The sequence below is a fragment of the Oncorhynchus kisutch genome, linkage group LG18, assembly GCF_002021735.2.
Source record: "Oncorhynchus kisutch isolate 150728-3 linkage group LG18, Okis_V2, whole genome shotgun sequence".
Taxonomy (NCBI): Eukaryota; Metazoa; Chordata; class Actinopteri; order Salmoniformes; family Salmonidae; genus Oncorhynchus; species Oncorhynchus kisutch.
Genome location: NC_034191.2, coordinates 63,563,150 through 63,586,981, shown reverse-complemented (window position 1 = coordinate 63,586,981; position 23,832 = coordinate 63,563,150). Strand labels below are relative to the sequence as shown.

General features: G+C 44.7%; 1 protein-coding gene across 1 annotated transcript in view; it reads left to right on the top strand.

Moving 5' to 3' along the window:
- Positions 1 to 23,832, top strand: part of LOC109909542 (uncharacterized) — a 73,634-nt gene that overhangs the window by 3,941 nt on the left and 45,861 nt on the right. Inside the window, exon 2 of the mRNA XM_031795294.1 lies at positions 3,553 to 3,591. Coding sequence (XP_031651154.1) covers positions 3,553 to 3,591 — 39 coding nt within the window. The remainder of the gene's footprint in view (positions 1 to 3,552; positions 3,592 to 23,832) is intronic.

Sequence of the window (23,832 nt, the reverse complement as noted above, 5' to 3'; positions counted from 1 at the left end):
AGTCAGGGCTGGTAACCTGGCAAGTCCAGATGGTTCTGGAATATGTTGGTTTGATTAGAAGGTAGGATTCAGTTTTAAAAAGCCACTATAGGTCACAGTCTGAGAGGAGAGGTGGTGGAGCCCGGGTCACACATCTTAGTGCCACAACATGTCCTCTGTGACATAACAAGCTGGGAGAGATCAGAGGTCAAGAGTGTTGTGACCTTGTCTCAGACACACACACACACACACACACACACACACACACACACACACACACACACACACACACACACACACACACACACACACAGAGGGTGGCCAGGTAGGTCAAAACACACACACACATGTTAATTTGTTATAGTCACTTGACAAAACGTGCAGTAGCCCATAAATGCTCATTACAGGTATAGTTCAACGGATTGGTTTCCTGGTCAGGTGAAGCTTCTTTTTCAGTAGTTTGGCCTTTGACCTTTAGACTAACAAGTTAGCATCCAGTCAGGAAACAAGGACTCTATAAACACATTTGATGATTTGGGTTCAGTGGCAACAATGGTATTGATGTCATCCTTCTGGAGGTCATATATGTCATAAGGAAGTACTACAGGCAGGCACTTCCTCCTACACACCAGTGTTGTTGCGACGGACAATGTGATTCTAATTTACTGGCCATTTGAGAAATTTAACAGACGCATATGCATTGGGTGCATAATCTATTAGAGCATCCACCCACAGTGCTCAGAATGACAGAACTGATCACACCCTGATCTGTTTCACCTGTCTTGTGCTTGTCTCCACCCCCCACCAGGTGTCTACCATTTTTACCCATTATCCCGCGTATTTATACTTGCATTTTCTGTTTGTCTGTTGTAAGTTGGTCTTGTATTGTCAGGTCGTCCCAGCGTGTTTCCTGGTTTTCCCTGCACTCTAGTTTTTTTGTTTCTAGCTTTTCTGGTTCTGACCTTTCTGCCCTAAGCCTGCCTGCTGTTCTGTACCTGCCTGATTCTGATGTGGTTTATGAACTTCTGCCTGCCCTGACTCTGAGCCTGTCTGCCGTCCAGTACCTGTCGGACTCTGATCTGGTTACGAACCTCTGCTTGTCCTTGACCTGCCCTTTGCCTGCTCTCCATGTTATAATAGATCCCAGATCTGAAAACTGAACCATCCGCCTCCTGCGTTCTGATAGTAATCACATTTAGATTCCGGTTAATGCATCTTAAAATAACATGCAACTCGTGTAATGAAGCAGCCAATAAAACGTCATTTTCTGTTTCAAATCACAAGCTCGTAGGCCTATGGCTATTTGAGTAGCCTGCGATTTGGGCAGTGTGTGTGGCAAAAGGCCTAGCTGATTATTGAGGTGCGGCTGTCAGTGAAAAGCATCTAAAACATGTGTGAAGATAATGTGTCTTGAGTATCATTTAAAATGTTACGACAAGAAGGGGACGTGTGGTGAAGATATAGGCAAGTGTCTCTCCAGAATGACTCAGCTGTCTCCCGCCAATTATAGTGCATTCATTATTTAATTGAGTGAATTGTTTGCCCATAGATTTAAAATTTGGATCAATTCCCCATTGCATACAGTAGGGAGAACAAGTATTTGATACACTGCCGATTTTGCAGGTTTTCCTACTTACAAAGCATGTAGAGGTCTGTAATTTTTATCATAGGTACACTTCAACTGTGAGAGACGGAATCTAAAACAAAAATCCAGAAAATCACATTGTATGATTTTTAAGTAATTAATTTGCATTTTATGGCATGACATAAGTATTTGATACATCAGAAAAGCAGAACTTAATATTTGGTACAGAAACCATTGTTTGCAATTACAGAGATCATACGTTTCCTGTAGTTCTTGACCAGGTTTGCACACACTGCAGCAGGGATTTTGGCCCACTCCTCCATACAGACCTTCTCCAGATCCATCAGGTTTCGGGGCTGTCGCTGGGCAATACGGACTTTCAGCTCCCTCCAAAGATTTTCTATTAGGTTCAGGTGGTGGCAGGTAGCCTAATGGTTAGAGTGTTGGGCCAGTAACCAAAAGGTTGCTGGATCGAATCCCCGAGCTGACAAATCTGTTGCTCTGACCCTGAACAAGGTTAACCCACTGTCCAAGGCTGTTATTGTAAATAAGAATTTGCCTAGTGAAATATAGGTTAAATAAATAACTTGAACACCTCCTATGAAGTCTTTATAAAAGAATTGCCTCCATGTTTCTATGACTTTTCCTATAGGCTACTTTGAAGCAAGGTAAGACATGCCTCATAATATGAAATAAAACATTCAAACAATTAAGTATGTTTTCAAAATGCATACAATGCAGCTCACATTGTAAAGTGGTGGGTAAACACGTTGATAGCCTGTTGTCTGCACTTGAATGGTGAATGGGAGGTGACCTTCAATTACCAGTTGAGAAATAAAAATAGTAGCTCTTTTTAATCGTGCACCAAAACTGTTTTGAACATGCAATTGCATTTAGAATTGTTGTGTAATGAATGGGCTTATAATAGCTTGTTTTACTCCAGCAGCAACCAGTTGAGAAGCTGCAGGAGAAATCCCACTCAAAATAGGCTCTGTATGCTCTGCGCAGGTGATGGTTAAGATATAACGAAAATACATACAATGTATTTACATCGATTGGTATTTCCATCAATGAATAAAAAGCATTATAAAGCAGTTTGCTAGGGAATTGTTCTTCTCCCGGTCATTTTGGCAGGCAGCAGTTTTATTTATCAGCTTTTCACCTTTTTTATTGGTCACAAGCCGGCAATTGCCGTATAATGGAAACTCTGTTGCACTCACATGCAAGTACGCCGGCCCCCCACCACAGAAGTTCTATGCAGGTTTGATGTGCAGTAGCAGTCTGCCTCTCTGGTGCAGCATGGGAAAGCCCAGCAGGGAAACAACTAGTTCTCACTGCAACATCATGAAAATGCAAAACATCCCATCAGAATTAAATGAATGCCTATACACTCCGGATGTATATGAAGTTAATCTTTATTAGGCAGACTGAAAGATCTTTTTGTTGGGCTCTGTCTGCCATTTTATGATTCACTGCGTGGAGTCCTACTCAGCTGCTTCATTGTATGGCACCCTATTCCCTACATAGTGCACTACTTTTGACCAGAGGCGTATGGAGCCTGGTCAAAAGTAGTGCACTATAAAGTGAATATGTTGCCATTTGGGCCGCACACATTGTGTGAGGAAGGATACCTCAGGCCTGTTTTACTGAGACAGACTTCCCTCAGCATCAAAGTGGCAGTAAACGCAACATATGCTATGGTTAGTTTAGCTTGTCTTCTGAAGTGAGATGATGAGGTTTATGTGCAGTTTTTTTATTAGGCTACCCACTTCTCCTTCTAGCACTTCTGAAAGGTCAGGGATGCTAACTAATAGAACAGACATAGCCTGCTGTATTTTTGACGCCATAAGTAACTGGCCTGGTGCCTGGCCTGGCAGTGTACCAATTTCATACTCATGCATGTTGCTGTTGTAGACAAATGACTAAACCTAAGGACCACTCGGCAGCGCACAACCTCTAATGCGTTGTTCTCTTCTACCTCTTCATAGAGACTACGATGCACTCCTGCCACTCAAGAGGTGAAACAGGTAAGGAATAACATTTTCATTTGATTTGGTTTTATATAACATCAGATATTAACATCCATTTCAATGGACATCTTCCTGTTCCCCCACATAATGTATGCATTTCAAAAGGTACCCTATTCCCTATATATTGTACTACTTTTCACCAGGGTCCATAGGGGGGCCTTTAAGGGGGGGGGGGGGGCATAGGGTTCTGTAGTGCACTATATAGAGAATAGAGTGTCATTTGGGAAGCACCCAATGTAAACCTTTTTGATTGCACTTTTACGGCAGTGGGCTAAATCAGAGTCTGATTCTTGGTGGTCTTAAATCAGAGTCAGATTCTTGGTGGTCTTAAACAAATCTACTTTGAAACAAAAGTATAAACCTCACACACATGGTTATGGGCATAGAAAAAGAAGACACATGTACCATGTCAGATATAGAGTTTAAATCTATTAAACTTTGAGTTTTTATTGCAATATTCCACTTTATATACATCACAGAAGACTGAAAAATAATGGTTTGACATAGAAACATTGGATTTTCATTGAGAAATTATGAAAAATATTAATACCATTCCACCAATGTTCCCTCAAACATTTTTTGGCACTGAGCAAATTTCAGGTCTGCTGAGTGCAAACTCAAATGCAACTTCTGTGCAACTTCCAGCACATGTTTACTGTGAACACTGAGGCTGTATCCACTTTAAGTTACAGTTTTAACAGTGGATAAGGTGGCTACTGTGGCTATTTGATCATAATCTAGGCCTACCAGAGTGGCCTACCATCAAACAATGGTGAAAATGCATCCCACAACATTTTAACATGGAAATAGCTGTTCTTCATTCAGCCTACACTACCAGCCAGTGTCTGGTGTTCATTGTAGGCCTACATTCCATGATACTTTTGAAAAAAACATGCAGGGCTTGACATTAACCTGTTTATCCACTTGTCATTCAGACAAGGAGGTGACTGAAAATGTTGTTGTGTTGTTTGATGCAAGAAACCACTTTCCAAAATACATTTCATTATTGTAACCTTACCGCTATTACAGAGAATCAGACAATTTATTATACCCTCTGCCTATTGGCTACCTAGCTTATTCAAGCCTGTCTCAAAATGCAACACTGCTTCTTTAAGACAAATAAAAGCTCTTCACCTGACTCGCTTTTCAAAGATGTCTGGAAATGTACACGTTTTGTGCTATTGTAGGAAGCAATCACTCCCCTACAGCTGACTACAAATGATCTATAACTGGGATAATAACTCACTAACCAGCAAAGGATATGAACAAAATGTGCACACGTGGCTACATGCAGCTCTCGTTTGATCTCAAAACAAGTACATCTACTCACGACCGCTCATGCTGTAAACACAGTCCAGTTAAAAATGAATGGCAAAGATCCATATATGGCAATGGTCTATTTGCATATAGGCTTATTGCAACTCTGATTGGTTATGCAGTACAGGTCTGTGTAGAGTACGGGCGTCCGTGTCATTGCAATAGAATCCTACTCCAATGTGCTCTGCCTATAACAAAATCTCTTGCATAGTTAGTTTTGCATACTAAGTCTTGCATAGTTTGTTGATAGTGTTCACTAAGGTGGAAAACTCTAGAAAGTTGAGTGAAGTTTAATCTCATGCTTCTCTGCGTGGGATGATATTTCTTCTGCGGGGCAGTCCTGGTGGAGCTGCATGCCCGCAGACACACGCAGCTTAGAGGGAACATTGCATTCCACCCATGAGGCCACTAGAGGGAGCTTTGATCATTCGACTGCAGGAAAGGGGTCTACTAAGGTCTGTATCTTCAGTATGAACAGCTCTGGTATCATAAGTATTGGAACATTGAAATGCTGGTGAATGTTTTGCTTCAAAGTACAGCACAACAAGAGATCAGAGGTGTGTTTGAATAGCGAATGTAATGCGTATAAATGGCTGGGTTACTTATAGATGACTTCTAGTCAACTACACTCTAGCTATCTTGGATGGGAAGTCTACAATTTCAAGTTCAAGCGTGTTTGTTTGTCTTGAGTTTGTGTCATGAAATATCCGTGTTAAACTAAATATGGTATCGACTCGAACTGGAAGGATGGAATTAGGGCAAACACACACACACACACGCGGCTTTTTCACACCCTTTTTCACCTCAACCCAGGAAGGAACAGGTTTCTTCAGGCGTTTGTTTCTAACTGCTCACTGTTCTCTTTTGTTTATAAAAACAACAATCACCCATCCCAACAATCACCCGTCCCAACAATCACCCGTCCCAACAATCACCCGTCCCAACAATCACCCGTCCCAACAATCACCCGTCCCAACAATCACCCGTCCCAACAATCACCCGTCCCAACAATCACCCGTCCGAGAGAACATTGGATGGAAGGGATTTGATTTCACACATTGTCAGCAGACACCAGCCTGTTTGGACGCACTGAAAGTATTTGTGTTTTCTCTCTACCTGTCTGTTTGCTGGATCTTTGGCTAATGCCTTCTAAATGCTGACTTCAAAGACTCATGTGGCTTCAAATAGCCACTGCATAGTTAGAACCATATGCTTACAGTATTATGCCGGTCTGAGACTTTCATGCTGGGGCGTTTACAGTATTTAACCCCTTAATAAATACTGAAGCAAGGGGTTTGTATAATGAGCTCCCAGTAATGTTCACAGGGGCTTAGCCCTCGGGGAGATCTGAAAAAGCCAACTCTTGTTTCATAGTACAAGGTACAAAGTGGAGAGAATTCAGTGAAATTGGCTTTTATAAGCTCTCTGAAAAGGAACCTCCTATTGCCCTTTCTCTTTGTTGCTGAGGCACCTTTGCTGAGCAGAGCTGTACAATCAAAGTGTGTGCGTGTGTGTGTGCGCGCTGTGCTGAACGAGGGGTTGAAATCGGCTCCAGTAACCATGACCCAGAGCTGAACCTAAAACTATGAAATCTGTCAGGAACCGCTCCGCTTGCTAGCAGTCTTCCGGGGACATGGATTTACCATGCCAACGCAAACCAAAGCCCGGGCAATGTTTTCAAAGGACCGCTCTGGGTAAAACGTGGAACCTGTGTAATTTACACTGTCATGGCCCAGTGAGGGAGCTGCTGCTGGGGAGACAACTAGGGGTTAAATAAATTCCACCACAATGCTCTCAGATGCTTTCTGAAACTCCACCACAGCTATAATAAAAACTCTCAGAGCACCAATGGTCACTCTTTGTACACATTGATGTTTGCGATTCATCAGTAGACTGCTAGGCTCTGGGGGCTTTGGTTCTGTAGAAAGATTACTTACTGAGGTCTCTTTTCTCTGAGCCAATTAGTCTAGCTTTTAAAACCAGATCAAACACTGGCTTTCAATGGCTGTTAATTCTTAGAAACTATTCTCTCAACCCTAACCTTAGCCAGGCAACTCCTATGTCACTTTCAAAACTTTCTAGCTGGACTGCCTTCAGAATTGAAGAAGCTGACTTGTTTACTTCGCTAATGTTCGCCACACATCTTTGCTTGAACAGTAGTTGTTGTTCACATGGCTGCATTCACTGGGTTATTAGAGGGGGGAAATTGAAATAACACAGCCATCTGAACGCTGACCGACTGGGCCAGTCTTCACCGTCTGCTGCCAAGAGCTTCCCTTTCTACCCAGTAGAATGACACTTTACTTTTCCAGACTGGCATGCCCCCCACCTCTCTCTCTCTCTCTCTCTCTCTCTCTCTCTCTCTCTCTCTCTCTCCCTCTCCCTCTCTCTCTCCCTCGCTCTCTCTCTCTCTCGCTCTCTCTCTCGCTCTCTTGCTCTCTCGCTCTCTCGCTCTTGGCTGGCTGGGAGAGGGGGATCTGGACTCTGCTGGGAGGTTTATAGTGGGGCTTCAATCAGTGTCCATCCCAGACACATTGTCCAAGCTAGGCCATTCCTGCCACTGCCAGTAGTCAGCAGTACCCCCACTGCTTTTCTCAAGGGAATCGGATCAAGTTTGAGCTCTATGCATCGGGTTAGCTGCTACAGTCTAAGCCGTTTACAGGGGCACAGAACTGACCCTCTGTGTCAGCCAGCCACATCAAGCCCCTACAGAGCCAACTAACCTTGAATGGACACTGAATTGACCAATAGAGAGCAAGTTTACTGGAGGTGGCCTTACAATCAATGGCCCTGATTGGTGAAACAGGTGCAGGTCTTGGTCTTTGGATGTCTTCTGTCAGAAAACAGTGTAACTGTGTCTTGGTAATGTACAATACCACTATCCCGTCCTTTATGTTAAGGTTGATTAGGACAGATGTTTCCACATCCTTCCTGGTAGTCAGGCTGAGTTTGCACTTTCACTTTAGTCTTCAAGAGGAAAGTAGTAAGTAGTCTCTGGAGAGTCACCCACCTGCTGCTGTATCTTACAGGCGCTAACAGTCTCTCACCTGGATCTGCTTCCAGTGTGAGAAAGGGAAATGACACACACACACACATACACTGACCCACATACAATCACCCGCAAAACCAGCTGGTCCTCTTCTATCCTGCAAACTGCTTTTCTCAGAGACTTAATTGCTGGCCAGCCTAGCCTCCACCACCAACCCTCCCTCCCTCCCCTCTCTTTTTTCCCTCTTGTGTTTCTCTGGGGTTGGGCTCGCTGCCTCCGGAGACGACACAGGCTGTAGCGTTAGTGCTGCTGTCTGTTTGTGTGAGTTTGAGCTGCCTCCGTGCCGTGAGCGGGACTGTCTATCTGCTGAAATGAATGCTCTGCTTGGGTGTGTTGGAATTCCAGAGCTAGCCTAGCGACCTCGCTAGTAGCCACCTAGCCTCACGTTTCCCTGTGTCTTGCTGGCTGTCAAAGGATGTCACAGCAGCACTACTATGGCTCAGGTGAGAACACTTTCACAGAACAGCTGGCTTCACTCAACTCAGGAAAACGGAGGGAATGTTTAGAGCTGTGGAACGAAGGAAAGCGGGTTTATTTGGGGATTCAGTGAACCCTGTTCTCCTGAGAACAGAGGGAGCTGCTGAAGTTATGTAATATCTTGCTAGTTTCCAGGTGATCAGTGTTGTCGTAGTGGGATGGTTTGAAGCAGTCCGGGGTGACATGGGCTTTGTGTGTGGCTGCGTAGCTCAGAGTACTTCACTAAATCAGCCAGGCTTTTGGGTTCCATCTACAGTCATTACATCTTATGATGATCTAGATGTTAAACCTTTCTTTCTAATAATATCAACAGCCTCTGGTTTCTTCTGTGTGTGGAAAATGTTATAAATTAACTAATGTGTAACTGTGTTTGTCTCAACCAATTTAGTTTACCTCCATCTGTGTACATGTGTGTGTGTGTACATGTGTGTGTGTGTACATGTGTGAGTGGAAGGTTTGATCAAATCAAATTTATTTATATAGCCCTTCGTACATCAGCTGATATCTCAAAGTGCTGTACAGAAACCCAGCCTAAAACCCCAAACAGCAAGCAATGCAGGTGGAGAAGCACGGTGGCTAGGAAAAACTCCCTAGAAAGGCCAATACCTAGGAAGAAACCTAGAGAGGAACCAGGCTATGTGATTTGATTTGATTTGATTTGATTTGATTTGGAAGGTTTGATGCCTTGGTGTTTGTGGATGTGTGTGTGTGTGCACCTGTGTTTGAGTGAGAGAGACCAGCCTGTGTTAGGTGTGAGTGAAGGGTGATGGTATGAGTTGACGATGTTGTCCTCCTCGCTTGTGATGCTCAACTATGTGTGTGTGGTGTTATGAGAACTCTGTGTGCACTTACTTACACACTGTGATCGTTAAATCACAGTCCAGAGGCGAATCCCTTACATTCCTCTCATACAAGAGGGTCAAGGGGGTGGTCCATTGGCCATGCAGGCTTTAATACTGTTGACACAGAGCAGATATCCAGGAATTGTTCAAATTTCACTTGTAGTAGAAGCTCAGACAAGGAGAGGATGGGAGGACTGCTGGACAGAAGTCTGTGTCCCATGCTTTCCACCATCATGCCCAGGTGTTTGTGTGTGTGTGTGTGTGTGTGTGTGTGTGTGTGTGTGTGTGTGTGTGTGTGTGTGTGTGTGTGTGTGTGTGTGTGTGTGTGTGTGTGTGTGTGTGTGTGCGTGTGTGCGTGTGTGCATGGGTTCTTCTATCCTTGAGGGGATCTAAAATCCCCAAAAGTATAGTAAAACAAGGAAAATTCTCCCGTGTGGGGACATTTCCCACGTCCCCATGCGGACAAAGCCTATTTTAAGTTTAGGAGTTAGATTTAGGTTTGGGTTAGGGTTACGGGTTAAGTTTGGGGCTACGTTTATGGTAAGGGTAACAGGCTAGGATTAGGGGTTAGGGAAAATAGGATTTTGAATGAAAATTCATTTGAGGCTAGAAGAACATAACGTGTGTGTGTGTGTGTGTGTGTGTGTGTGTGTGTGTGTGTGTGTGTGTGTGTGTGTGTGTGTGTGTGTGTGTGTGTGTGTGTGTGTGTGTGTGTGTGTGTGTGTGTGAGACTGTATGTTTGAGTGGCTCAGTTGGTAGAGCATAGCGCACGTACGTAAAATCATGCACTCACTACTGTAAATGGCTCTGGATAAGTGTCTGCTGTCGTGTTGAGAAGTTCATGTTAGCAGAATATTTGGGTGGTAGTAAAATGTGTACATTCATGCTGTGTGTTGCTCAGCCCATAGCATTACTGCCCTTTCAGGTCAAGAGCTACAGGTTCAAATTCTGGTTTTATCCACATAGAATATCCATCTTCCTTATGTCATGTTAAATTACTTTAGAATAGCTTCACAGAATAACATAGGTGAAATAGAGACGTGGAGAATACTAATACTAAAGTAGATACCAAGCAAAGTGGAAAGCAACATCGTTCTGTTGACTGCATCGGACCAAACAGAACAGCATGCAAACTTTTAGTGAATCTAACACAGAGGAGGAACTGCGGCTGCTTGAGTGACAGGGGGTGGGGCTTGGTGTGTATGTGGGAAGCAGGAGAGAGAGATAGAGAGAGAGAGAGCATGCCAGTCTGGAAAAGTAAAGTGTCATTCTACTATAAAAACTGATGAGTGGTGTTTCCAAATATTGCTGTATGGAGATCTCTTGATATATGTATATTGTACATGTCAATAATGCTGCCCTAACACACACACACACACACACACACACACACACACACACACACACACACACACACACACACACACACACACACACACACACACACACACACACACACACACACACACACACCTCCCATGTGATGGTGTGGTCCAGTGATCAATCCCCTTAGTGTGTGGTCACTGGCGCGGACAGCGGCCTCATGGTGCTGGCACGGTCAGGGACGGCCTGGCCAAGTATGACATCACCCCACCGGTTACTGGGGTCCGCTACCAGTCAGCCCAGCACTGTTGAGCTGTCAACAGGGAGGGAGGGAGGCACCAGGGGTGAAGGAGAGGGTCCAGGTTTACATCTGTCCCAGGCCAAGCTGTGGAGTAGGTTACCTGGGGTGTCAGGTTGGATAGCATGTACTCATGAACCCACTATGCATGGAATTTGTGCTACTCTGGTTCCCAACGTCTGAATGTACTCAACTTTCCATGTCCTGTCTGTTTTCATTTGATTTATTAGGATCCCCATTAGACGAAGCCAACGGCGACAGCTAGTCTTACTGGCATCCGACACATAACAAAAAATACATTACAGACAAAAGATTTTACATTTGACATGCATTTCTCTCTGTGTACTTGGTCAGGGTTAGGGGTCAGATGTCAGGTTTAGGAGGGCGGACGTCAAAGGTGACAAGGCTCAAAGCAGACCAGTGACATCACTGCATGAAGCACACACACACACACACACACACACACCTGAAGTCGGAAGTTTACATACAATTTAGCCACATACATTTAAACTCAGTTTTTCACAATTCCTGACATTTAATCGTAGTCAAAATTCCCTGTCTTAGGTCAGGTAGGATCACCACTTTATTTTAAGAACGTGAAATGTCAGAATAATAGTAGAGAGAATGATTTATTTCAGCTTTTATTTCTTTAATCACATTCCCAGTGGTTCAGAAGTTTACATGCACTCAATTAGTATTTGGTAGCATTGCCTTTAAATTGTTTAACTTGGGTCAAATGTTTTGGGTAGCCTTCCACAAGCTTCCCACAATAAGTTGGGTGAATTTTGGCCCATTTCTCCTGACAGAGCTGGTGTAACTGAGTCAGGTTTGTAGGCCTCCTTGCTCACACACGCTTTTTCAGTTCTGCCCAGACATTTTCTATAGGATTGAGGTCATGGCTTTGTGATGGCCACTCCAATACCTTGTTGTCCTTAAGCCGTTTTGCCACAACTTTGGAAGTATGCTTGGGGTCATTGTCATTTGTGACCAAGTTTTAACTTCCTTACTGATGTCTTGAGATGTTGCTTCAATATATCCACATAATTTTCCTCCCTCATGATGCCATCTATTTTGTGAAGTGCACCAGTCCCTCCTGCAGCAAAGCACCCCCACAACATGATGCTGCCACCCCCATGCTACACGGTTGGGATGGTGTTCTTCGGCTTGCAAGTCTCACCCTTTTTCCTCCAAACATAACGATGGTCATTATGGCCAAACAGTTCTATATTTGTTTCATCAGACCAGAGGACATTTCTCCCAAACGTATGATCTTTGTCCCCATGTGCAGTTCCAAACTGTAGTCTGGCTTTTTTACAGTGGTTTTGGAGCAGTGGCTTTTTCCTTGCTGAGCAGCCGTTCAGGTTATGTCGATATAGGACTCGATTTAATGTGGATATAGATACTTTTGTACCTGTTTCCTCCAGCATCTTCACAAGGTCCTTTGCTGTTATTCTGGGATTGATTTGCACTTTTCGCACCAAAGTACGTTCATCTGTAGGAGACAGAACGCATCTCCTTCCTGAGCGGTATGACGGCTGCATGGTCCCATGGTGTTTATACTTGCGTACTGTTTTTTGTACAGATGAACATGGTACCTTCAGGCGTTTGGAAATTGCTCCCAAGGATGAACCAGACTTGTGGAGGTCTACAATTTCTTTTCTGAGGTCTTGGCTGATTTATTTGAATTTTCCCATGACGTCAAGCAAAGAGGCACTGAGTTTGAAGGTAGGCCTTGAAATATATCCACAGGTACACCTCCAATTGACTCAAATTATGTCAATTAGCTTATCAGAAGCTTCTAAAACCATGACATCATTTTCTGGAATTTTCCAGGCTGTTTAAAAGCACAGTAAACTTAGTGTATGTAAACTTCTGACCCACTGGAATTGTGATACAGTGAATTATAAGTGAAATAATCTCTGTCTGTAAACAATTTTTGGAAAAATGACTTGTGTCATGCACAAAGTAGATGTCCTAACCGACTTGCCTAAACTATAGTTTGTTAATTAACAAGAAATGTATGGAGTGGTTGAAAAACAAGTTTTAATGACTCCAACCTAAGTGTATGTAAACTTCCGACTTCAACTTTACACACACAATGTCCGTCAATGTTGTGTCCGTAGGGAGAGCTGTAGTGTTCTGTAAAGCAATGTCAAGTCAGACGGCTTTGTATTGCGTTGCTTGGCCACTCAGAAGGGTCTGGGTTAAGACGTGGAGGCCCAGTAGACAGCCTGTTGTATGGATGACTGCTGTCCTGTGTGGGGTTCATCTCCCACAGTGTGACCTCTCAACCTACAGGCCTGAAGGCAGTGGTGTCATGGCTCTAACATGGGAATGACAGTAACACAGCAGGAATAAGAGACACACACACAGACAGAGCCAAGGCCCTAACCTACCCAAAACATGTACCTGGCCTAACATAGCCACATTACTTATCTACATATTTACACAGTAGCCCTCACGACTGAGTTGTGACAGAAAGGCTGCTGACTGGAGTATTCCTTGCATTTAGGTGACTTGGTTGCTAGCTAAGCTTAATGACCTGCTCGACACCCCATGTGTTAAGAGACTGGGTTGCTTTTAAACTAATGGATTAAATAGAGGAACGGAGGGAGATACCCATCCTTGGCTATGTCTGTTGGATAGCATGTGTTTGTGTGTGTATCTGCATGCGTGTGTGTGTGCGTGTGTACGTGTTTGTACAGTCTCACAGACTAACTGGTTCCCACAGGTCAGTGTGAGCCTACACTAGCAATGGTCTGGTCTCCTCTGCTTCCTCCCTCTACCCTATACTGAACCACTAATAGCAGACCTGTTTTCTACCAGTCCTCCCCAAGCCTCTACAGCTTCAATTAAACCGTCCCTCAGGGGTCAGAGGTTAGGGTAGACTGTGACCACACTAACCCTACAGTCACTGGGCTGCCTTCACTACCCTTTGTTTTATTTTGCCTCCGTGCTATTTCAGGCCTGTGTATGGCTGTATGATTGTATTTTAATGGGGCCTGACCAGGAAGTACCAGAGTGTAGAGTTATTTTCTACAGTTAACTCCTAACTGACAATAAATCTCTCGCTTTTACATGGAAATGATGGGGAAACAACTTCAATTCAACCAGTTTTTGACCAGTGACTACCTCTTCCCATGGTCTTGTTCTCACAGATTCTAGCTAGGGAGGCAAATAGATGGAAGCTGCACCGAGACATCCAACAGGCGTTATTAGAATCTAGCGAGCCCGTTTCAAACATCTCCTGTCTGTGGCGTAGCCAGACACTCGGCGGTGGGTGGGCCTGCAGATATTTGGGTGGGCAAAAAAAACATGCAAAACATCCCGGAAGAGTGAATGTCATTCCAGTCCATCTGTCCTTTTATATTTCATCCAATCTGACTAAGCCAGTGCACCGCTTGCTGTGAATGATTTGTTTGCGTGTTAGGTAAAAAGACAAATAATGTCCTGTTCGGAACACTGACAATTAAAGAGCATAAACATAAATCAGAAATTCAATCTGATTGGGTTGGCCTAGCTCCCCAGTGGGACCACCCAGGCCCACCGTGCCAACGTCCATATCTCCTGTGTAGATAATGAGATATATCAGACTTGTATAAACTAGCTCTCCTTCCACTGCTCCAAACACAGCCCCAGGTCACAATACGCCTCCCAACCGGTGATTTACCTCAGCTGAAACAGGGCATGCAGGACAGATGGTGGTTGTTTGATTGCCCCAATTCCCTTTGATGGGGTTTGATTATTTGGGGTTATGTATGGCAGAAAGCAGTGAGTTAAGTGAAACCAGTTTAGTCTGAAGAGAAAAGCGAGTACAGTGAACCTGGTACTTTGGCTGAGCCAGGGGGTTGATTCTTTTCTCGCCATGGAAACGCTTGGTGGCGGTTGAGATTGGCTCCTTCTCTCTCTATTCCCAGCCGACACTGGCTAACACTGAGCCTTTCAATAGAGGAACAGATATATTTTGTAGGTGGATGGGAACTTTTGAAACTGTAGTATGTTGTCAAAGGTTGAAGATTAGTAGTGGAAGTGGACAGTGTGTGTGTGTGTGTGTGTGTGTGTGTGTGTGTGTGTGTGTGTGTGTGTGTGTGTGTGTGTGTGTGTGTGTGTGTGTGTGTGTGTGTGTGCGTGTGTGTGTGTGTATGCGGTCGATGGGAACAGGGGGTACCCTCCCCTCTCCTCACCCGGGCTCCCCCATCCATCTCTCTGCACTGAGGTGAAATAGAGAGTGGTAGAGAGGTAGTGAGACAGGCAGGAAAACATTCCAGGTTCTCCACATCCTTGATGTTCCAGTCAGAAGGCTCGTGGCCATGCCAAGGGCTGAGGAGGAAGCCAAAGAAAATTCATCTGGAAAGTATTCCTTACCAAGGAGGACTGGAGGTCGGGAAGAGGCAGAGGCAGGGATACAGAGATAGAGGCCGAGGCGGACAGAGAGAGGGAAGCAGAACGATGGTTGTTATGAGTGAATCCTCTTTCTTTTCTCTGTCTTGTCCTGTGGTTTGTCTGTTTCTCTGTCTAGTCCTGTGGTTTGTCTGTCTAGTCCTGTGGTTTGTCTGTTTCTCTGTCTTGTCCTGTGGTTTGTCTGTTTCTCTGTCTAGTCCTGTGGTTTGTCTGTCTAGTCCTGTGGTTTGTCTGTTTCTCTGTCTAGTCCTGTGGTTTGTCTGGTTCTCTGTCTAGTCCTGTGGTTTGTCTGTCTAGTCCTGTGGTTTGTCTGTCTAGTCCTGTGGTTTCCCTGTTTCTCTGTCTAGTCCTGTGGTTTGTCTGTTTCTCTGTCTAGTCCTGTGGTTTGTCTGTTTCTCTGTCTAGTCCTGTGGTTTGTCTGTCTAGTCCTGTGGTTTCCCTGTTTCTCTGTCTAGTCCTGTGGTTTCTCTGTTTCTCTGTCTAGTCCTGTGGTTTGTCTGTCTAGTCCTGTGGTTTGTCTGTTTCTCTGTCTAGTCCTGTGGTCTGTTTCTCTGACTGGTCATTAAGTTTCTCTGGCCTCCCCAGCTACAGACATGTGGAGGATGGCTTTGTGTGTGTGTGACAAAGAGAGTAAAAAGAAAGAATCTGTTTGACACAGTTCAGCGGTGTGTCCCCACCCTGTACAATGCACAGACACTTATTTTAGGACTGGCAGGCCTCTTTCAGATGCCTCATGTCCTTTCAGTCCAGTGAAAGAGAGGAATGCAACTCCATTCTCATTGTCTTGGGAAGACATGGTGCTATATGTCATTGTAAGGCGCTGTGCTCCACTGACTTCTAACACTGCCTGCCAGAGTACATGGGAAAACAGAGTGTGTGTGTGTGTGTGTGTGTGTGTTAGGGGGTGCATGTGTGCATGTATGTCAGTGTGTTTGTGCCACTTTGGACCCTCTCCATCTAACACTAAGGAACAACCAGGCCGAGAGCATACCTTCAGTGCTTTCCATGGAGGACCACACAGACACAACATTAAACACAGAACAGCATTAGCACTCTGCCTGGTTCTATCACCATGCACCTCCTGCTACATTGAACAAACTGTCTCAATGAGTCGACTAGCTCTACTTCCTCCTCTTCCCGCCTCTCTGGACCCCAAGTAGATAGGACTTTACATGGTGTCCTTATGAAGGAGGCTTTTACATGGAAAAATACTTTGAAGACATAGGTTGTATTTATTAGGGCACTCTGTAGCTACAAATGTTGCTAAGGAAAATGAACATTTCTTATTGGACAAGCTCAGGTAGTCCCTCCCTGTTTCAGTCTGTTCTCTTCCGCTTGGTGACCTAATGAACATGATCCTGTACTTATCAAACCCAGGACACGTCCCTAACCTCCCCACTGAATAGAAAGTCTTCCTAAACAAATATTCCCCTAGGGAGACACAGTGTTAAGTGGGTGCTTGGAGACCGGATGGGAAGGACGGGACGGGTGTGTGGGGGGATTTGTTTTTGCACAAGTGCTCGTGTCTTTAGGAGGTTGGGAGACGAGGCATTTGTGATGCAAATGAAGGAGCGGATGCATGATTATGTCCCCCGTTAGGATGGGTTACCGTGGAGATTCTGAAGGCCGGGACCTTTCAGGGAGATGAGTAGAGAGCGAGGGAAAGAGAGAGAGAGGGAGCGATAAGAGAGAGGCAACATTCTCTGTGTTCTCAGTTGTTAGTTTTCTCTCCTCCTGTACTCCTTGTGCCCCTCTCAGTGTGTGTGTGTGTGTGTGTGTGTGTGTGTGTGTGTGTGTGTGTGTGTGTGTGTGTGTGTGTGTGTGTGTGTGTGTGTGCGTGCGCGTGTGTGCGTGTGCGTGCGCGTGTGTGTGTTTTTGGCATGTACGGTGCAGCATTAGTATTGCACTTTAGGTTCTGAACAACTTTGACCTTCTTTGCTTCATTTGGTCATAACAAGATCACCTGGGAGTGGCTGCTGTCCCCTTGTATGATTGGAAAGTGACTGTATTTTCTGGAAAAGTGAAGAAAATAATCTGCCAGAACAAGGTTCAGCATCCCCTGGCTGTAATTATTTGGAGTTAGACTGTGTGGAGCTTCTCTTGCCTGTAAAACAAAGTGTTAACTGTACGTAAAAGCAGCAATGTTTCCACATTTGAGAGAGCTACACGTTGTTCAGTGTGTATAAACACAGTGTAAAGTTTTAGTGTATTTTTCAGATGCGGTAACACAACGCATTGGACCAACACATGGCCCATGAACATATTCACGTGTGTCCGTGTGTGTATATGTGTGTGCATATGCGTGTGTCTGTGTGTGTATATATATATGTGTGTGTGTGTGTATGCTTGTTTGTCCGTGTGTGTATATGTGTGTGCATATGCGTGTGTCTGTGTGTGTATATGTGTGTGTGTATGCATGTGTCTGTGTGTGTATATGTGTGTGCATATGCGTGTGTCTGTGTGTGTATATGTGTGTGTGTATGCATGTGTCTGTGTGTATATGTGTGTGCATATGCGTGTGTCTGTGTGTGTATATGTGTGTGTGTATGCATGTGTCTGTGTGTGTATATGTGTGTGTGTATGCATGTGTCTGTGTGTGTATATGTGTGTGTGTGTATGCATGTGCCTGTGTGTGTATATGTGTGTGTGTATGCATGTGTCTGTGTGTGTATATGTGTGTGTGTGTATGCATGTGTCTGTGTGTGTATATGTGTGTGTGTATGCATGTGTCTGTGTGTGTATATGTGTGTGTGTATGCATGTGTCTGTGTGTGTATATGTGTGTGTGTATGCATGTGTCTGTGTGTGTATATGTGTGTGCCTATGTGTGTGTACATGGGTGTTTATGTGTGGAAGTATGTTTGGAAGTATGTCAACTAAATAAGTCCATGTCCTCTAACATCAACCATGATCAGTAGCTAACGGGATAGTGGAAAAACGTCAGCTGTATGCCATGTGTGCTGTGGCTGGATCCAGACCTGGCAGACACCACTAGTGTCTATAATGGTTGATGATTGGCTATAAGACCTGAGAGGAAAAACATCCTCAGTGAGTGAAGCCATCCTTCCTCTGCTCCATTGATGACTGAAGAGGCACCTCTCCTCTCCTTCCCTCTCCTCTTCTCTCTTCCCCTCTCCTCTCCTCTCCTCTCTTCCCCTCTCCTCTCCTCTCCTTTCCTCTCCTCTCCTTTCCTCTCCTCTCTTCCTTCTCTTCTCCTCTCCTGTCCTCTCTTCTCCTCTCCTGTCCTTTACTCTCTTCCATTGAGGACTGAATAGGCTCCTCTCCTCAACAGAGAGAGAACAGTCCATGGCTTTGTTTATCACTGAGGGGGTAGGAGGAAGGATGAAGGTGGAGGGTTATGGAGTGGTTTTCTCACGCTCTGAAGTCCGGGCAGGTCTTGTTTCTCACGAGGGAGCAGCACACAGATGGAGTCCTGGCTTTGGCCTTCCACACACACATCACATGACCATCTAAGTCCACACTTAATCCTTCTGCTTTGATGGCTTATAAGACACTGCTAACAGCTAGTCAAGCTCTGTGGTCCTCCAGGGGCCTGTCTGTCACGTGTGCTTAGTATGTAGCATTAGCATAACAATACATTGTTGCGTGTGTTGTGTGTTATGTGCAAGGTTTCTATCCTGCGTGAGTAGGAGTGGCAGTCGAACAGCTTCTAGAACAGCCCATGGTGTCCCTTTCATTGACAGCGGCCCTCAAGGCCATGAAAGAGAGAGCTACAGCAAACAGTCGTTCAGCAAGCCAGCGGCCTCACGGCTACATTACCCAGTAGTGCTGAAACGATGACATCATCTGTTTAAGGGCTCCAGTCTTTGTACCAGGGGTTTAACATTTGACCTCTGTCTGTACTGTGTTTTAAATGACACCTTGTTATGTTTGAGTTCCGGGCTTTGAGGGAAGACAGTGAGCTAGCTAGCCTACTTAGAGCAGGTGCTTCTATTCAGGAATGGGCTGAGCTGGATTAGCCTGGTCCCAGATCTGTTTGTGCTGTATTGCTAACATCTTTGTTCATTGGCAAGACAGCACAAACTGATCTGGGATTACCAGGCTGGTAGATTTGTCTGGACAGGCAGTTCCTGTTGGGCTGCTAGAGAGAGAGAGTTACTAGAGAGAGAGACTGGTAAAGCTGGATGTCTAACTGTCTGGTGTCTGGTGTCTTAAAAAAATTGTTCCAACTGCCAAACCCTAGATTTGAAAAGGATTAGTCCATAAAGAGCAGGCAAGGCAACACACTGAGTGTAGATTGTTTGTTGTTTCACAAATGGGAATTTGAGCGATTGTGAGGTACTGTCTCTCATCATTTTTGTTTGTCTGTGAGGGGGGATAAACAGATAGGCCTACATCTAAGATTTAAAAGTTCTCAAAAGTTTTTAGAATGACACAAATTTACATTTTCAAAGTATGCTGCCTCAGTTTGTAGGATGGCAATTTGCATATACTCCTGAATGTTATGAAGAGTGATCAGATGAATTGCAATTAATTGCAAAGTCCCTATTTGCCTTGCAAATGAATTGAATCCCCCCAAAATATTTCCACTGCATTTCATCCCTGCCACAAAAGGACCAGCTGACATCATGTCAGTGATTCTCTCGTTAACACAGGTGTGAGTGTTGACGAGGACAAGGCTGGAGATCACTCTGTCATGCTGATTGAGTTCGAAGAACAGACTGGAATCTTCAAAAGGAGGGTGGTGCTTGGTATCATTGTTCTTCCTCTGTCAACCATGGTTACCTGCAAGGAAACACGTCATCATTGCTTTGCACAAAAAGGGCTTCACAGGCAAGGATATTGCTGCCAGTAAGATTGCACCTAAATCAACCATTTATCGGATCATCAAGAACTTCAAGGAGAGCGGTTCAATTGTTGTGAAGGCGGCTTCAGGGCGCCCAAGAAAGTCCAGCAAGCGCCAAGACAGTCTCCTAAGATTGTTTCATCTGCGGGATCGTGGTACCACCAGTACAGAGCTTGCTCAGGAATGGCAGCAGGCATGTGTGAGTGCATCTGCACGCACAGTGAGGCGAAGACATTTGGAGGATGGCCTGGTGTCAAGAAGGGCAGCAAAGAAGCCACTTCTCTTCAGGAAAAACATCAGGGACAGACTGATATTCTGCAAAAGGTACAGGGATTGGACTGCTGAGGACTGGGGTAAAGTCATTTTCTCTGATGAATCCCCTTTCCGATTGTTTGGGGCATCCGGAAAAAAGCTAGTCCAGAGAAGACAAGGTGAGCGCTACCATCAGTCCTGTGTCATGCCAACAGTAAAGCATCCTGAGACCATTCATGTGTGGGGTTGCTTCTCAGCCAAGGGAGTGGGCTCACTCACAATTTTGCCTAAGAACACAGTCATGAATAAAGAATGGTACCAACACATCCTCCAAAAGCAACTTCTCCCAACCATCCAGGAACAGTTTGATGATGAACAATGCCTTTTCCAGCATGATGGAGCACCTTGCCATAAGGCAAATGTGATAACTAAGTGGCTTGGGGAACAAAACATCGATATTTTGGGTCCATAGCCAGGAAACTCCCCAGACCTTAATCCCATTGAGAACTTGTGGTCAATCCTCAAGAGGCGGGTGGACAAACAAAACCCCCCAAATTCTGACAAACGCCAAGCATTGATTATGCAAGAATGGGCTGCCATCAGTCAGGATGTGGCCCAGAAGTTAATTGACAGCATGCCAGGGCGGATTGCAGAGGTCTTGAAAAAGAAGGGTCAACACTGCAAATATTGACTCTTTACATCAACTTCATGTAATTGTCAATAAAAGCCTTTGACACTTATGAAATGCTTGTAATTATACTTCAGTATTATATAGTAACATCTGACAAAAATATCTAAAGACACTGAAGCAGCAAACTTTGTGGAAATTAATATTTGTGTCATTCTCAAAACTTTTTGCCACGACTGTACTTCACATACCATGAGTAGGTAACACTTGTCAATAGTCTGTTACACCTTGGTATTCCAGTAAAGCACGTTCTCATGAGAAACCATCTGTCATTTTGCGGGGTGAAAGAGAGGAATTACTTGCTCGGATACTTCATAATCCTTAACGTTCCCTAATGTCCTGGGATAGGCCTCTCTCTCTCTCTCTCTGTGTGTGTGTGTGTGTGTGTGTGTTTATTCCTCACAATAGTGTCACTTGACAGGAGTGTGTATTGCACCTCAAAGAACTAGACTGTGATGGCAGCCATTACATGCATGTACATCATTAGTTTAATGATGTACAATAATATGGCTATAACCTAGCCCTGAATTTATTTTTCATTTTTGGAGGCTCAACAGGTATTGATTTGGTTTGTTCTTTGACTCACAGTTCTTCGGAAGAATGTGAAAGTATGTAAGCGCATCCTACTGCCTGGTTATCCCTGCACACAATCTCTGTTTGTGCATGTAATGACACACAGTGAGAACCCCGAACCAACCCCTCTCACCTATGCCCACTCACAGCCACTAGTCAGCCTGCAATACCCCACACACTCACTGGCAAGTCACGTGTCACCACACACACTAGTCACCACAGGAGCTGTCATCTGGCTGAGCCGGTTCAGAGGAGAGGGGAACTCGGACACACTCAAGGGCAACCACAATGCTCTGAGAATGAGCAGATGAGGCCACACACACCCTGACCTTGAGGAATTGAGAGCAGGAGAGGGAGAGGGGGAGGTGAGATGGGGAAAGAATAAGAAAAGGGGATAGGAAAGTAGTGGGGAGGACAGAATATAGAAAACACGGAGAGTACAGTAAAAGTGAAGGACCTAGCCACTCATGACACTGCTGGTCCCAAGCCAAGGCCTGGGCTTCCATAATAACCGAGAGGCATTGTACTGGAACAGAGGGGAGTGGAGGGAGGGAGGGAGAGGAGAGGCGCTGACTGACTGGACACACTGAGAACACAGCAGCTGAAGTGTTTTCGTATGTGGTTCACATCTCTGGAATGAATCTAAATACTGTTAGAGAAAAGGGAACAACTCATTGTAAGAGCAAACTTCAATGTGATGTAGGGTATTCCCTCAAACTTAGGTATGTTGTTGTTGTCTGTGGATACAGTCACTGCTAGCTGCAGCAGTTAGCCACGTGTAAGGCCATGCTCTCTGTTTAGCCTTGTGATTTGGGTTTCCCTAGCTGTCTTGCCAAACACCAAACTTGCTATCTTTGTTGTTTTATTAGGATCCCCATTAGCTGTTGCGAAAGCAGCAGCTTCTCATCCTGGGGTCCAACACAAAACATAGAACATGACATAAAACAGAACATTAAGAAACTAGAACAGCTCGAGGATTAGAACTACATAGCCTACATATCAATACATACATACAACATATCTGGGTCAAATAGAGGAGAGGCGTTGTGTCGTGATGTTGTTTTTTTTAAACCAGGTCTGCAGTTCATTTGAGCAATATGAGATGGAAGGAAGTTCCATGCAATAATGGCTCTAGGACCAGGCTAAAGGGCTTCGGCTTTCACATTACATTTCGGAATTCTCTCTCTCTCTCTCTCTCTCTCTCTCTCTCTCTCTCTCTCTCTCTCTCTCTCCTTGTCCTCACTTTGAAGCAGAGGCCTCTGCCATACGTTCTTCTCTGGTATTAATTCAACCAATCAACATTCCTTCTCACAAGCATTCCTGTTCCCCATCTCATTCTCCTTTTCTCTTCTTCTCTCCTTCTCTTCTTCTTTTCTTCTCCCTCTTTCCCACAGAAAACTAAACAAAAGCCAAATGCAGAAAAAAACGTTGTCTGACCCTGCCAGTGCAGTACCAGCCAGTCACATCAGAGTCACTGCCATTGGTAGAATAGAGGCTGGCCCTGGCCATGGCATGGAACCCAGAGTCTCTCTTTTGTTGTCCGGGTACCCAAGGCAAACCTGTAAACCTGTATAGCAGACACACAATAGCCAGGCCTGTTTCTAACCACTTCCCTTAAGCAATAAGGCCCAAGGGGGTGTGGTATATGGCCAATATTCCACTGCTATGGGCTGTTCTTATGCACGATGCGACTGGGAGTGGTTGTATACAGCCCTTAGACATGGTATATTGGCCATATAGCACAAACTCCCGAGGTGCCTTTTTGCTATTATAAACTGGTTACCAACGTAATTAGAGCAGTAAAAATAAATGTTTTTGTCATACACGTGATATAACACCGGTGTCAGCCAATCAGCATTCAGGGCTCGAACTACCCAGTTTATAAATGAATTGATATACTATTCTCGGTCGGCTCTCATGAGAGGACATTAACACTTCAACCTGTTCTAATAAATAGACGGATGTTTTAGATTATCATATTGAAATGGCCCATGGGGCCCTGGTCAAAAGTAGTGCACTATATAGGGAATAGGGTGCCATTTGTGATGGCAGGCATGTCTCTCCTCTGTGAGGTTATATAAGGTTATAGAGGTTAAATAGGGACCACAGACAGAGGCAGCTGCTGGCATTGGCCTAACTAACCTAAGGATGTGTCACTCTGTGGACTGGTGATAGGTTGATAGCTGAAGGGTGGACAGGGACATACATGGAT